General features: G+C 29.4%; 2 protein-coding genes across 5 annotated transcripts in view; one reads left to right on the top strand and one right to left on the bottom strand.

Moving 5' to 3' along the window:
• NijC (Ninjurin C) overlaps positions 1-5,775 on the top strand; it is a 14,356-nt gene extending 8,581 nt beyond the window's left edge. The window contains exon 3 of one of the 2 annotated variants that reach the window (XM_014422432.3): positions 5,586-5,775. In XM_014422432.3, coding sequence (XP_014277918.1) covers positions 5,586-5,771 — 186 coding nt within the window. In that variant the 3' untranslated portion in view covers positions 5,772-5,775. Of the gene's footprint in view, positions 1-172; positions 1,283-5,585 lie in introns of those variants that run through there. The other variant, XM_014422431.3, reaches the window with a different exon arrangement.
• The window catches only part of TH1 (negative elongation factor complex member TH1), a 22,935-nt gene continuing 5,658 nt past the window's right edge, over positions 126-17,402 (bottom strand). For 2 of the 3 annotated variants that reach the window (XM_014422427.3, XM_014422429.3), the window contains 7 exons: positions 16,443-16,627; positions 16,096-16,357; positions 15,452-15,662; positions 15,213-15,353; positions 15,004-15,130; positions 14,047-14,092; positions 9,186-9,856 (listed from right to left, as the gene is read on the bottom strand). In XM_014422427.3, coding sequence (XP_014277913.1) covers positions 14,061-14,092; positions 15,004-15,130; positions 15,213-15,353; positions 15,452-15,662; positions 16,096-16,357; positions 16,443-16,627 — 958 coding nt within the window. In that variant the 3' untranslated portion in view covers positions 9,186-9,856; positions 14,047-14,060. Of the gene's footprint in view, positions 240-9,185; positions 9,857-14,046; positions 14,093-15,003; positions 15,131-15,212; positions 15,354-15,451; positions 15,663-16,095; positions 16,358-16,442; positions 16,628-17,402 lie in introns of those variants that run through there. The other variant, XM_014422428.3, reaches the window with a different exon arrangement.

The following is a 17,402-nucleotide window of genomic DNA, read 5'->3' as shown; positions in this document are numbered from 1 at the left end:
TATATGAATTCCCAACTTTCAAATTATTTTTCAAACAATATTTTTGAAATTTTACTTTTTCTGTGGCTAAATGTAATAACAGATATCATTGGAGATCTCTTTTGCAATCATATTTTATTTATTTTACTTCTTAATAGTATAGAGTTAGTGATTTCAGTGATTTGGTTTTAAGATGTGCGTGGGTATCCTGTTTCTTATAATTGGTGGCTTGGACATCAACATTCCAGGAGATCATCTACCTGCAAATATAATTAATGATATTATTCTAGTTTTAGTATTTGTAATATCTGTTGTAAATGTTATAATTTCTGGTTTTGGAATGGAACATTCAAGTCAACCATTAGAAATAGTTAGACCGCAAACAGCTTAGCGAAATATTACAGAACAAAACTCCGCTATTAAATGGAAAATCTATAGTTTTAAATATCCTAATAAGGAATGAAACCTATTGTATTTTTATTTTAATAACAAATGCAACATTACTGGAAAGTCAATGTCAAGAATTTGTTCAAAATATTGTGACTTACAAGTACAGAACAGAGATAACATTGTATGGTAATATCTATTATACAAACAATAAGATTGCAAGAAAACTAGAAAAATAAGGGTTGACAAAAGGGTTGCGTAAATTATGATATGTAAAGATAAAGGTATAATGAAAACATGGTAATTGTATATAATTTTCATTTATTGGAAAATACGCTTTATTTTTCTGCTGTTTTCCGAAAAATAGTTTTTATATACGATGAGAATGACAAAGTGCCTTCTCAATCAACGATCACGCTGAATGTAGCTAGCTATACATGAAATGATGAAGTCACGGCCTCATAGGTGTGAATTCGTGTTTTTTCGTTATTTTTCAAGTATTTACATGTATAGAAATAATAAATTATAGAAAAATGTGCTTCGGCCATTTTTGGGGAGCTGCAGTAAACTTTTGCCTAAATTACTTCTGGCTATTGGGTTGTATTTTATTGGATGTTATGAACCAAATGGCCTTAAAATTGTATCCACCCAAATCCAAAAATTATATCCATCTCATGCCTCAAAAATAACTCAGCCCCAAGCCTCAAAAATAAATGTTATGGGCCCCAAAAGGTCTAGATACGCCCAGATTTCTCTTCCTGTATCTCAGAAAAATAATAACTTTTTAGAAATAGAATAACTGTCTTAAGGATTAAATAAAAAACTAGATCAAGGAGAAGACAAATGTGACACTGCTCTAGTGTTCTATATGTAACTAAGGTCATTTTACCAGAAATCCTCGTCCTCCAAAATTACCCCTTGAGGTGAAAAAAACAGAAAATTGGATTAAAATACAGGAATCGGCAGCATGTTTACTTATAAAAAATATTTTTCATTTAAGTCACCACAGGGAACCGGCAGGCGACTATCTGGTTTTAAAATTTTATTTTTTGGGTAATATTAATACTAAAAAAATAAATTCAATAACAACTCATGAATTTTATGTTAAGTTTTTGTATGCTTAAATGTATGAACTAATTAATAATTAACTTAACTAAAAAAATGTTAACAATATGGAAATATTCCACACTCTTTTTGTCTCAAAATCATCATCTGTTTAGAATGTTATTTAAACCAAAAGACAGTTTAACAGAAAATAAATTTCTAAAAATGTTTTCAATGTAAATAAACAAGTTATGTACAACACCATTTTAAATTAGTTTTGTAGTAGTGTATGTATTATAAGGAAAAAAAAACATGAAATATTTTTGTATTAAATCAAATAAGTAAATGTTTTCTTCCTTAGTTTTTTAAAGAATAGTTTTTTGTTGTTCTATTTGAATTTGTTTTTTTATAGAACTGATCTGTTTTTAGGATTTTTATTGTTTTTTTATAATTAATATGCAACTATGGTAAAATGAAGAGATCCCTTTAAAAACAAAAAAATTTCCAAGCTTAAAAAAAAAAAAAATTAGCTTTGACCCAAATAACATTAACATGTTAAATTTTATAGTTATAAAAAGTTATTATTATAGAGAGAGATCTTTTAACAAAATATGTTTAAAATTATCTTAATATCTGAAATATAGGTATAATACAATCTTTAGTATATAATTACAGCCAAAGATTGTCAAACATACTTTCAAGATTCAAGGTTAATAGCAATGTAACAAGAAACCAAAGAGAAAAACAAGTAAATTTAACCATTTGTACATTTATGTAGGCCAAGAATCACAAAAACATTTCTTTAAATAGAAACTATTACTTTCTGCCTTTCATAACATGATATATTTTTTATTCATGCCAGCCTTCATAAGGTCGAATTCCTAACAAAGCTACATCAATATAAGCTATCAGTCAATGCCATCACATATTGATTTCTAAGTTTTCATGGCTAGCACGAAATACTGTTACATTAATAAATAGTATTGGCAGATTGAATTATAATGTATGTCAAATCTTTTCTTCAGTAAAATCAATCTTATTTACTATTAGATTAAAATTTCAGTAAATCAGATTGACAATTAAGAAAAACAAATATTTCCATTCAGTTCTGTATCTCATTTTTATCTAATAACAAATTATTTTTTCTTTGGAATGTAATTTTAATTACATCATACCTACCAGATTGATGCTATTATTGATATTTTCATATTTTAATTATTCAGGGACTAGTATGATGATGCATTAATAATTGTAATTCTTATCTGAATTATAATTTGAATAATATATTTTTCTAGAATTCCAGAAATTATCTTATTACATACCAGTTTATAAGTGACATTAGAAATATTATTTAGTGAGGAGATCGAGAAGAGAATTGGATGAAGTAATGTCCAATATTGATTTATATTTTTCACAAATAATTATCTAGTGAAATCAGTTAGTAATTTTTTTTAAATTTTATTTAATTTTCTTATTTATAATAATTTATTCATTGTACTATTTTTAGTAATTTGAATCTTAAGAGACCCAAACAATTATGTAAATAAAATTTTAAGTGTAAATGTTTATATTAAGCAATTATATTTAAGTATTAATCAAAGTTATAAACTTTGAGATTGATCTGGTAAAGAGTATTTTAATTTTTCATATGTTATTTATAATTTTAATACTATTTTTTATGTTTTATTTGTTAATCTAGATCATCGGCATGTCTAGGATGAGATATTAATAATAGACACCAAATATTGTTATAAATATTTTTATATTTGTAAATTAAAAAAAGAAGTGTAAAAGTGAAAAATATACATTTATATTTTAAAAAAATTATATTTTATTTCCTAGTCATATTCTGAGAAATTTTACATTACTTTCTCCCTTGATGTTTATATATGACTACTTTTAGAGGGTGTGTGTCACCCCCTTGCCAATGATAAATATTGTATATGCAGAAGAAACTCGCTTGACTAGGTCTCCGGATTAACAGGCGATAAAAATAAATAAACTGCTGAATAAATACTATATTAGGTAAAACAAAACAAAATAACTAACTCTGTAACTACTATTAAAAAAGTAAAAATTGTTTGCATACTTAGATTAAATTGTGTATCTAAAGAAATTAAAAAGAAATTAATTTCATAAACATAACGTCATAGATATTAATATGATTACCTCAACTTCATCATAATCAATCCTCTTGAACTGTATTAAGCAGTGTGAAGAGGAAGTTTATAGAGCCCTCTCCAACTCTGTTGGTCTTCTGCAAGGCGCCTTCTGTCATTCCATTGAAGTCCTCTTCTCTAGAAGTCACTTTGTACCTCATCTTCCCATTTCTAGACTGTCTCCTCTTGCCCTCTACTTTGGCTCGGTAGGCCTCTCTAGTTATCCTTCTTGGTTCCTATCACATTATTGGCCGGCTTAATATTGAGGTTCAACCTGATAGTGGTGTTGCGTCTCTTCTTGTTTTATCTTTAGCGTCACTTCTTGTACTCTGTCTCTTCTTTTTTTACCCTCAATCTTTCAGAGGAATCTCATCTATGATGCTTGTATCCTTGATTGATGCTTCTTTGTCAGTGTCCATGATTCTAAAGAATATGTCAAAATGGGAAGAAATGCCGATCTGAAAACGGCCACTTTTGTTTTCTTTTCCACCTCTCGCCTGTTTAGAAAACCTCTCTTAACTGCTCCAAAGATCCTCCTCGCAGCAGCGATTCCCTCAGTCACCTCTGACATTAAGTCACCTCATTTTCATTAAGGCACACATCCAGGTATTTGAAGTTTTCTACTTGTCCGAGGATTTTTTCTTCAACTCTGATGACGCACATATTTCTCCTAGGCTTCTTCCTAACCCTCATTACTTATGCTTTACAATTGGTTGATAACTTCCAAGATATCAGGCTTTCTCACCCAATTGAAGGCTTTTCCAAGATCAACAAAACACACCGACATTTCCTTCTCCTTTTCCAATACCTTTTCAAAAACCTGTCTCATAGTGAAGATAAGGTCTGGGTGCTACGACCTTCCCAAAAGCCGTATTGCTCCTCTTCAAGTAATCCTTTGAATATTCTTCTTATTCTCTTTTCTAAGATCTTACTTGGCACGCTTGGTTGTTACAATCTCTATTATCACCTCTCTTAAAGATAGGGACGATGATGGCTACTTCCCAATCTTTTGGAGTTTGCTTTTGCTTCCACACTGGATTTAGCAGATGCAACAGAATTTCTTTCCCTTTGGGCCCCATGTATTTCAGCATTTCTGGAGTTACTCCATCACTACCTGCGGATTTTCCCAGGTTTATACTCCAGATTGCTTCTTCCAGTCCATCATCAATAAAGTCATCTTCGTCCCAAGTACCTACCTCTCCTGACAATTCATCTACACAGGGGTTGTCTGTCCATACTCATTCAACAGATCTTGGAAGTACTCCCTCTACCTTCCATTATCCCATCCTTCTGCGTGAGAATGTTTCCTTCCTTGACTTTTATTAATTTCAGGATTGTCTCTTTCTTTTCTTGATCCCTTAAGGACTCTGTAAAAAAGCTTTTGATTTTGGTAGAAATCTGATTCCATCTTTCGCCCAAAATCTGCTCAGGTTTTCCTCTTGGCTTCTGTGACTTTATTTTTAGCCTCAATGATTACCTAAGTAATGAAGTTTGTATTGCATTTCAATTCCTACATTATATTTTGTGTTAAATTAAAATTAGTGATTTTTCTTTAATAAACTCCAGATTAACTATTAGCCTTTATTGGAGTTTTTCTTTAATAAACTCCAGATTATCTCACTCTACTGCTTAAATGGCAATGTTTCGGTCACAACTAGAACTGATTAGAGGGATTCTACAGCATCTAAAAACTAAATGAAGGGTCAGCATGAAAAAGTCAGATGATAGCTCTTATCTAACTCTGTTTTGCAACCTATTGTTTTAAGAATCTCACTTATCGGCTTGAATATGACTTTGATGATCAGAGGTGAAAAAAAGATTCACTAATGGTCAATGTTGGGAGATAGATTGTGCCATTGTACATTTTTCTTTATTTTTTACCATCAATTTTATAATTATAGATTAGAGTTTATAAATTTTAGTTTCAGTTATGTACACTCAATTAAAAGCATTCATTAACAATTAAACTTAAATAGTAGTGAATGTATATGTACATTTTTGAACTATAACTGTTAGGTAATAGCAGCAGCTGTTGCAATCGCACTTGCAAGGATGGATATAGAAAATGCAGATCAGAGCAAGATAATTGCAAACTTAGGCCATATAGTTGTTTCGTGTAGCACCATCTCAATGTTCCTAGACATTGTAAAGCTAGGTTTTGGGTTTGAGGATGCTGTGCCTGTCAAAGAACACAATGGGTAGTTAGGTAAGTATTTTTTTTTTTTATCACAATACTCATGAAATTACTAATTACTAAATAGTGAAATCTACTAACATATTTTTAATATAGGGAAGTAAATGATTAAAACCTTAATCTAGAAGTACCAACTTTTCAGACGGGGACCATTATCGAAAATTTTGGAATGGTAGGTTATAATCCAACGACAAGGAGGAAAAAAAACAGTTATTTCACCCCAATTGTTTATTACTTTACTATATATAACTACTAGACAAAATTTGGGAGTTACACTAACCATAGTTAGAGGGTATAAAAAATGGCAGCTGTTTCAAAACATCAAACTAAATTAATGTTTCATTAGTAGTTCCATATCATTAAAACTACCTACAACAAAAAAACAACAAATAGAACATCATTTAAGGTAGAGTAGATTTGTTAAAATATAAGCCCTAATAGTTAGTGATCAATAATTCCCAAATTACAAATTTTTAAAAAGTAACATTTTATAGTGAAAAATCAGCAGTTGGTGAATTTATTTTGGGAAAACTATATCTCAGGAATATGTCAGTTAGCACTCAAAATAGAGCTAGTTGAATGTATTATAAAGTAGTTTGTAATGTTTATGTTTATCAAAATAAATTAACAAAATGTTTATTTCTTTAAGTTTTAAAAAACACAGCGCTCAATTTGCCTATCAAGCCGGGAAGGTGCCCTTCACCACTTGGTGTCCAGGACTGGAAAGAGTTTGGCCTATAAGGAAATTATGGCTGATGTCTTTATTGATATTGAAGGTGCCTTTGATCGCACTCTTTATAGAACCATGGCAATGAAAGGGGTGGGACAGCTTTCTTCCAAATAGATTAATGCTATGTTGGAAGGAAGATTGCTCATGTCAGAGCTAGGACACACTAAGATGTGGATGAAGAAGCCCGTTGGTGGCTGTCCGCAGGATGGTGTGTTATCTCCTCTCCTGTAGTGCATGGTGGTTGACACTTTACTGATAAAATCCAATGATGCAGGTTTTAACATTTAGGGATATGCCAATGATATCGCTTTGTTGGTAGGAGGCAAAGTTCCAGAAACTATCTCATGACTGCTTCAAACATCGGTAGACCTTATGAATGGACGGTGCCAGGAATATGGTCTGAGCATCAATCCTCAAAAGGTCAGTCTTTGTGTCTTCATTAACAGATGGATATCACAATCAGGTCACTGTATCTAAACGGTGAACGATTGAAATTCTGTAGTGAGGTCAAACATCTTCGCGTTACTCTTGATAGTAGACTGAAGTAGCAACTTCAAGTTGAAAGGACCAGTATGAAGGCTTGAGGTGTCTCTGGGCATGTAAAGGAACTGTAGGTATATCTGGGGTCTTAAACCAAAAGTTATATATTAGTTGTACATGGCAGCAATAAGACCCATTGTCTTATATGGTGCTATCGTATGGTGGTATAAGGCTATGACCAGTAAATCCCGAGCCTGGCATGCCTTATGATGACTGGTGCCTTAAGCACCACTCCCTCTTTAGCGATGGAGATTCTTTTGAACATAACACCACTGCATATAGAGATTGAGGCTCAAGCCCTTAGCTCTGCATATAGGCTTGTGAAATTAGGAACAAACTCCCATTCCCTAACCTATGAGGGACATGGAAGTCTGTTCAGGAGGATCAATGAAGACGCAATGACTGGCTATGCATTCTGATCTTCAGGTGAAGAAGTTTAGGGACACTTATTATAGTGTTAAATTTGTTCTAAATTGGTGGAGAAGTGTAAGGTTAACTTAAACTCTCTTTCCTTGGCTAACAAGGTGTGGATGGAAAGGGTGCCTGGACACAAAGGCATTAAAGGTAATGAGTGAGTGGACTATCTAGCTAGGAAAGGATATGGGACGCTTCTTATACACTTGACACCATATGTCGGAGCCTCAGTCATGTGAAGAGGCACATCAAAATGATTGCTGAAGGCAAGGCTGGCTTACACCTGGGAAATACCAGAGGAATGGAACAATCGAAAAAATTCCTTAAGGGATCCTGCCCGAAAAGAAGTAACACTCTTTTTAATATGGATAGGAGTACAGATAAGATGGGTGACAGTTCTATATATAGGACTCTGTCAGTTGAATAAGCATCTATATAAAATGAGATTGATAGAGCCCCATTTCTGCAGGTATTGCCTGATGATGAGACTGCCTACCACATCATTTGCATATATAAAGCAGTTGCAAGGACACGATTCCTCATCTTCGGTAGGGATTGTATCTTGGACCCAAACTTTGCAAGACAGTGGATTCTTACACAATATCCAGATTCGCAAAGGCAATTGGCCTGTTCTGAGCAGAGGAGGAACGGTGTACTCCTGTACATATCCCTCCGTGGCCATGTTGCATTTTCCCAGGAAAAAAAGTTTCATTTATGAAATATTATATCACAAGAACTATTAGCTGTATAGATGTCTGTTAGGGCCCATACTTTGAAGAATTCACTCTACTTTAAATAATGAGATATTAAGTTTTTTTTTAGATTTGTGGGTAGTTTTAGTATTAGTTAATGAATAAAGTGAACAATCTAATAAAATAGAAGTTCTAAGTGTTTGTCAGGTAAGTTTTGGAGTAATTAAAATCTATTAGATGCTCCTAATTTCATCCTGTTTGAGGATTCCATGTCAAGATGGAGTCTTAGGTAGCAAATCTGTTCAATTGGGATAAGTGCATTATTATTAAATGACACTATAGGATGGGTTTTTGTGGGTTTATAATGAAGGGAGAAAATAATTTCATAGTATTTCTTTTAAGTTTCCCATTTTAATAAGATTCATCAATGGGCATGATAAATGAGAGCAGATTTTGGGATGCGATAGCCTGGCCATTATTCATAAATATCAAACATTATTGGCATGTGCACTGAAAAGTGCCAGAATGGCCCAAGCACATACCAGGAGTGCCGTAAGCCACATTCCAGCATTTAATTTGCACTGTTTTTTTCTTTATTTCCTACATATTTGTTGGCCCAAGAAGGGCGTCATGGCGACTCATACCATAGATTTTCAATACGGTTGGAGTATGGACGACATGAATATGTTGTAAGGGTTGCCAAAACTTTAGCAGGCAATAATATAACTTCTCAGTATAAGTACAAATTTCACTTCTTAAAAATAGATTTTTTTTTAATTATATAGCAACAACTACATTTTTTCTTACAATTAGACCTTTTTGATTTTTTTTAAATTAATCAAATGCATGAACTAAAGTCTAAGAATATACCTACAAAGTGTAAAAACAAACTTATTTATTCATAAATTTTTAATATAAATTTAACATTTGAGGTTCAATTTTCTGATTCTTAAGTACTTGTAAAATAGACAAGAAAATGTTTTAATTTAAAAGAATGACTTTTACTTTATTCAGAGAAAGGTGGTGGTCGAAAAAATAAAAAAAAGTAAAAATATCCAATTATTTAATAAATATCATACAATATATACAAACCTATTCTTTTAATATAAAAAAATCAATACTATATTATTACATTTTAACAAAATTCATAAACATTTCTAAAAACTTAAAGCCACAACTACTGGCTTAGTCCATTCAGTCTTTAATTGAAAAATAAAACAAAATCATAATAAAAACAATATAGTGGGAAGAAATATTCTAAATCACAGAGACATAATAGCACTTATTTTGTATGTTATGCTCTAATAAAAAATACACACATATTAAATATGCATCAGTACATACATAGGTATTTATTTTTTGTAAATATGTCAAAGCTGTATCATAAAATCATAATAGTAATAATAAAACATGAATATTTTAATTACATTACAATAAAGCAATTTTTGTAAATAAATTTTCCTTTTAAGCAGTAGAATTTCAAAAAACAATTTCAATTTGCTAATAACAAATCGGTATTCTAAACATTTTTTTTTTAGCTAATTAAGGTTCTAAAATTTGATTAAAATTATTTTTGTTTTCTGTTATAGAACAAAAGCTAATGCGGCTACTTAAGTAAATAATGAATCATTCATTATTTATAACTAAGAATTTAAAATTAAGAGGAAGCTCTAAGATGAAAATGAGCACTCAAAAATTAATGCTCAATTTACTGCACCTGAAAAATATAAAACTGATTATAATATGAGTAAGTTTATTCTTTGTTTTTTTTTTTCAATTTCAAGAGGGAATCAAAATCTACTTTGATACTGTGTGAAAGACAAACAAACATAATAATAAATTATAACAATTGACTGGTAAAAACAAAAGATGTACAACTTTAACAGCTTTAAAAGAATAGTTATAAAGTATAGAAATAATTCTCAAACTATTTTTAAACAATAACCCAGAATGAATATAGCCAAGTCAACAATTACTGGATTGAAAAACTGATTATAAATTTTAAAATTTATTTAATGACAAATGAAATTAAATTAAAAATTAAGAATTTTTACACCAAATGAAGTTTCAAAAGACAAATAAAGTTGTAAAACTAATTTCAATTCGAAACAATTTCCTGATAAAAAAGAATCCATTTTTAAAATTCTTATCCAATTAAATTTACTAAATAATTTATTTTAATCTGAATTCCTCTTTTTAATCTATCACATTGTAGATGAAAAGTATTCAAATAAAAAAATACTGCAACTTTATAAAAGTAGTGTTAATTATTAATTGAAAGTTTTTTAAAATTTATAGAAATAACCAGATATCTTTCAAATGAATATAAAGTCAAGATTTTTATTATTGATAATAAATATATTAATAACTAAAGATGTTTATCAATCATAATTTTTTTTAATACAAGTTAAAATGGTATCTTGGAACTTAAAAATAAAAACAAATTAATCTTTTATAAGTGGTCAGGGTTGTTCTAATTAATATTTTAAAAATCACATTCAATACGGGTTAATGTAGATTAAATAGCTTTAATACTGTGAATTAAGATATAATTTTAGAATTATTGTTCTAAGATGTTATACGTCAATGAGTAGGCTATATTAAGATTTTGTGTTTTAATTATACAATTTTAGATACAGTGGACTTTATAAAGCACTAGTATTTCAAGTTCTTTGACTTACTAAGATTCCGTACCAGGGCCAAAATTATTATTAATTTTTTTCAATAAATTTCACAATAATAGTTACTGCATAATTTTTATTTTTAACTTGATGAATAATTATAATTAAAAACAATTTCTTTTTAAATGTTAGTTGATAATTGTTTTGAAATAATTTGTATTCAAAAAAATTACTCGATAACAATTATCAAAGAGTTGCTAAATAAATATTTCTCTTTGCATAAATTTTAGTCTAACTCTCTCCACTAGAATTGTACTTTATTTGTTTATATTGCCACAGTAAATTTTTTTAGATATGCAGAACATGAATATACTTAATGAAAATTTTAACTTTACGGATTTATAAGATATTTGAATTTCTAATAAGTTTCAAAGGGTTGATAATTAAAAATGCTATCAATTTTAATTCTTTTCAATCCAATTTATGCAGTAGTTTTCAATTACTGCACCTTCAAAAATGTCAATATTGATCAAATTTAATACTGACAAAATCTGAAAATTTAAAATAAATATATACATGAGAGTTTGATGTTTAAATGGATAGCATTTTCATTTTCTGCACATCCAGGAACATATTAAGGGACTCTCCATTATATATTAGTAATCTAAAAAGATAAAATAAATCGTTACGCAGGTTCATAATTTGAAAATCAAAAGGATTTTAAAACTTTGAAAACGTGAAGGGGCCCTCATGTATGACTAATCTGAAAAAAAATCTATAAGCGAGCGCAAAATCTGAAAATTGTTGAAAGTAATTACCCTTTTTATTAAAACTTATTTTAATCAGGGTTAAAAGTTATAGAAATATACATTTTCAGGTTAGACAAATCCTTAAAATATAATCGAAATAATATTCTTTCTTTTTTTTTATTTTACGACAATTAAAATTAATTTGTCATTGAAACTGTTTTGAAATAAAAATTAATAGTTATTTTTGGTCCATATTATAAAAAATATAATGATCTAGTGTTCTGAATAAGTGGAGAGAGTGCAAATCTAGATTTATAATTAGAGCAAGGATATAAACTTGGAGAACATTTGAGTAACTTAAAAACAGTTCAATCTATTTATCACTGTGTCAAATAAATAATAGATTTATTCATAAGCAAATGTAAATGTAATGCTTTAAACAACAAACAAGAAAAGTCAATTATTTAGGATTTGTTTGACTAGTTTTATAAATAATGATGTATTCCTACCCTGTTGTAACATTCCTGTAATGGACATACACAAATGATAAGTGTTCAATCTCAGGAATACATGTAATTCGAAAGTGCAATTTTAAATTTGGCATGTACATGTCACCTGATGTTATTAGGACAAATATTGTATTATTTATATTCTATTTTTGTAACAAAAACCAAAGTAGACAATCTTACATCTGGTATAAATATCACTGATGTTAAGCCAGAAAAAGGAAAAATTGGATAATGGAAATCATATATATATATATATATATAGTTGACCGCAGAACTTAAAATATGTAGAAGATGGTCAGGGTTCCGGTCAAAAAAGAACAAATAGTTTTTAACTATTTAATGTCCGATGATTCACCCCACTTTGCAGGGCTGTTCAAAGTGATAGGTTAAACAGACCTATAGCTTTAACAGTTCGTTTAACCTATCGCTTTGAACAGTCCTGCAAAGTGGGGCGAAACAGTTAAAAACTATTCGTTTTTTTTTTTACCGCAACCTTGACCATCTTCTACATATTATACGATAATGGAAATCAATCAACAAAAAAAAAAAAAAATACATTAATAACAACATAAATGTATATATTTTTTCAGAAAATATGCATAGGAATGAGATTCTTTAACAGTAAAATATGGTAATTCAAACAATATAAAACCACTTTATTTATTACAATCCTAAATATATATATAACTTATAAATATGAATTTCACTATCAAACTAAAAGAGAATCAATCACTGCCAAATTTAATTCCATTATCCAATGAACAGAGAGGTTTTAATATCCAGTGGCTGAGAAAAAGCTAAAAGTGGACCATTTGTAACAACAAATAGCCAAATGTGCATTTAGTGTGTTTAATTTTTAGAACTAATTTTGATGCTCATTATTTAGCTAGTTCAGCATACATTTTTTATATGATTAGTAGATATAAATTAATTAAAAATTGTTATTTGTATACCACAAAAAGTAAAGATGTTGATCATATAAAAAATAAACTTATTTTATAATAAAATGGTTAGATATTTTTAATCACCCTAAAAACCTCAAGATATTTTCAATACTACTTTGAATTCATGTCAAGCAACATATTTGAAATGCAAAATTTTCCTCTTGAATACTACTTGTCAATTTGTATGGTTTATACGAAATTTTTAGGAGAACTATTGAGTCAAATCATTCTATTGTGGTCTGAAATGAAAGCTAATTAAATTAACTTAAAATTAATTTTAAATGATTGTATTTATTAAATGTATAATTTTGATGATATTTCACAAAATAAGAGACGATTACAACTATTTTTGACATTTTAGAGAAAACACAAAAAAATGTTTTATGAGCTATTTATTAAAAAGTAATAGTCATACAGTGTTAATTTTGGTTTCAAATTGTAGCAAATTTTATTGACTTAAAAAAAAAAAAAAAGAAAAAGAAAACAGCTAACTATTCTGAAAACTGAGGTTTTATTATTATTATTAAGTATCAATTGAAAAAATGGTGCAGATTCAGCTGGAAATGCAAGGGATTGTTCTAATTTCAAGAAAAGTAAACTTTATCAGTTAAAATCATTTTTGTAATTATTAGTTACTAATTGCAACACATAAAATTTGTGTTGAATGGTGTTAAAATGAATAATAAAATTAAAAACATGAGCAATATATTTTAAGTAGAGCTAGTTTTCTAGCATACTGACATTGCGCACCAAAGGATTGGGTAAACAGAAGATCCAATGCCTACTATTTATCTATCTACTATCGACCAAAAGAAAATGAATAAACTTGGTTAAGTATTTAATAAGGATGTACTGTTTATTTACTGTAGTAAAGAAAATCTTATTTCAGCAGTTATATATTATTATGACTAAAAATTTGTTAAAATCTGGAACTCAAGCATAAAATATTTTCTTAGATGAACCAACAAAGGATTACCCTATAAGTAAATATGCGGTCACCTATGAATGATGGTAACAAAAACTAAATTAGCTAATAGATTAATATTTAATTTTTAAAAAATATATAATAATTTTATATAGTTACCTGCTTTACAAATCTCATGTTGCCGCATAATTAGTTTTGCAATGAACTGGAAACAAAAAAAAAAAAAATCTATTACAATATATTAGAGGATGAGAAACAATGAATAGTGAATAGGTTAGTAACAGAAATTTTAATTGAGTGAAATTTCCAAAATAAATTATAATGTAATCGCAATAGTAGTGAGTAAATAAATTCACGATTCCACCACCTGGGCCCTGTTTCATAATGAAAGCTAATAGGATTAGTTTATAGTACAAGTGCAGAAACTAGTGTGGTAATAATACTAATACTTATTTTTTTCATGATAGGGATGACTATTAGTGATATTACAGGAATTAAAAAATACTAAAGTACAAGTTACTATTGTACAAGTCTGTGTAATTGAATGAAAATAAATCTACAAGACTAATAGTATTAGTTTGTACGTTATTATGAAACAGGAACCAGGTCACCGTTAGCAACAAGATAGGTCCTTTTGGACTACTGGATATCTTAAGGTATCGATTTATGTCTCAGTTGTGGTATACCGGAGAGTGAGACTGTTATAAGCAACAATACTTCTTATGAGGCCAAGGTCAATACTAGTAAGTGTAACAGCATTCAATGTTTAGATGCAGAATGAGTTCTATCAGCTAATGGGCTAGGAAGAACTATCCATTGAGCTTTAGTAACGCTCATACCACTAGAAACAAGACAATACTCCAATATCTAACACACTAAAAACTCCTTGATTTTGTTATAAGTGAGTAATCCCTTGTCTAGAAATCCCAAAGGAATTTGATACTTCTAATGAAGCCCATTATTGGGCTAATTCTATTAATGTCTTCGGGTTTAATTATTGTCTGATTCAAGTATTGTAATCTATAAAAAGCAAGGCTCCAAATTAAATTTACAGTTTAGTTATTTTTATGAAAGTAAAAAATAAAACTTCCAATGAATCAGAATTATACAACTTACTTATGAATTCTGAAACGGGATCACTTTCTTCACTTCTCATATTACCAGTTATCTCTTCATTTTCCACGATTGGAAGAAACAATTGAACAAACTCAGATGTATACGGGGGAGCTATAGCTTCAAGAACCTACAAAAACAAAATAAATAAAAAATGTCTCAGTAATTGGATCTTTAAATTTTGGTTTGAAAAAAATTAAATATTTACATACTTCAGTGACGAAGTATCTAATTAAAGATATGTCAGTATCTCCTCTCTGCCAACACTGCTTAATGTACTTTACAACTGGTACCACACATCCTCTTGAAAGCAGGTTAACCATTCTCTCTATCAACATCTTTTTCATTTCAAGCTAAAAACATAATTATATTATTAGCAAATATATGCCATGGTGGAGCTTTTAAATCTATTAAGTTAGAAAAGTTAAAATATATAATATTTAAAAAATACCTGCACTAAAATTTCTAATTCATCTTGTTTTGATTCAAAAAGTTGAATGAAAAGTGATAGTACAGTATGATGTAGCAGAGGATGGTTCGTTACCACTTCATCAAGTAACGCTAAATGAATTGGAGTATGTTCAGTAGAAAGCTTGAAATAAGAAGGCTCAGTAACTATACATTCAACCCATCTAACGATACCAATGGCAACAACAGGAAACCTTGAAATATGATAACGATAATTAAAAAAACATTAAATCACTATATAACATAATTTTTTCTACAATATTATATGTATGTATATTAAGCTTAAGATGGCTCATATCTCTAGAAAATGTGTACACCGTTTGAACAAAATTAAAATTACACCTTCGTTTCAGAGATATCTCTCGTAAGAATTCTCAGAGAAAGGAAACATAATACACGTATCCGACAATACGATGATAGATGAATAGATATCTCTAGAATGATACATTGTTTTTTAACAGTTTTAAAAACCCATTATTGATTTTTTGAGTTAGAAAGTGCCATAGCTTAAGCGACAATATATATGCTCTAGTCTCAGAAACATTTATTATCCATCCCACTAATTTTTCTATTAGAGAAATCAATAAGATAATTTCCTTTTATGATATATTTTGTAGTATAGGTTACCTGATACAGTTATAAAGAGTAGATAAATCAGCAATTAGCTCAGTTGAACCTTTTCCGGTACAGCAAATGTTGTGTACTTTATCTATGGCCAGGGTAGTTGCTTTTAATTCTTCTTTATTCAAGCCTCTTTTTCCTTTGCTCTTACTGCCCGATGGTACACTTTCACTGACACTTGTTGCATAAGCAAGTAGAAACATGTATTTAGATTTATGTTCTGGATTTAACTTTACCCCAGGTCGAAAAAGTGAATCCACTAATAATTCTGTAATAAATCAAAAGAAATATGTGAGTGCGGATGAAAGGATAATTCATTTTAGAGGGAACAGAAAGATAGAGTACATTATAACCTAAAAACTGAGGATTACGAATGAGATCAATTGGTGGAGGATCAGATCCTGAGTAATTCCGATGTAGGACAGTGATATCAGCAGGGTTGAGTGCATTTCTTGATAACATAGAAGACAGAGCTTGGCATGATTGTGGGAAACCTGCTGAACTGTTCAAAGCCATCGTGATCGGTGTGACATCATGTCTATAAAAAAAACTATGTAATGTAACTATATTGATAGTTTTAATTTAATTTAAATTAATTATAAAGGGGTTTAATGAAATTAGGTGTAAGTGAAAAATCATTTGAAGCACTAATTGTATCTGTTGAAATAGGGCCTTAAAGAGAAATTAGGAAGAAGTAGAGTTTATATTACAAAAATTAAATATAAAGCTGGAGAAAAAAATGATAAAGTCGTAAAATAGCTCTTTTGTAAAATCATTGGTGGCAAAGAGTTCCTTAAATCCTAAGAACTTCTAAAAGTTTTTTAACTTCCTTGGTTTCAGACTATTATGAATGATTTAGGAATAATTCATTACTATCACTAGAGAAGATTAGTCAGAAACTTTTAACAAAAAAATTAATTTTGTAGTTTGAACATTTTTAGAGGAAGCCCTTCATCATAAGAGAATAATTTGAAAAAATGATAGTGATCCAATAATGGAATATATGTTAAAACATAGTCTTGATGGGTGAAAGAAAAAATATCTAATGACTCACAATTTATAACTGGTAAAGATTCCAGGTAGCATGCCACACATATTTTTCATAAAACAATTGTTTTTCAATATGTATTTTGCACTTAAATACTAAAATAAAAAAGTTCTTATACACCTTATTAAACAAAACTATATATATATATTTATACAGTTACCATTTTCTGAAGTTTAAGTGACATTATATAAAATAATTACAATTAAAAAAAAAAAAGGTTACTAATATTATTAGTTTGTACGTTATTATGAAACAGGAACCAGGT

Source organism: Halyomorpha halys, unplaced genomic scaffold, assembly GCF_000696795.3.
Source record: "Halyomorpha halys isolate HHAL.00 unplaced genomic scaffold, Hhal_1.1 Scaffold372.1, whole genome shotgun sequence".
In the NCBI taxonomy this organism is placed as follows: Eukaryota; Metazoa; Arthropoda; class Insecta; order Hemiptera; family Pentatomidae; genus Halyomorpha; species Halyomorpha halys.
Note: the sequence above shows the minus strand (reverse complement) of the source record. Positions and strands in the feature narration are given on the sequence as shown.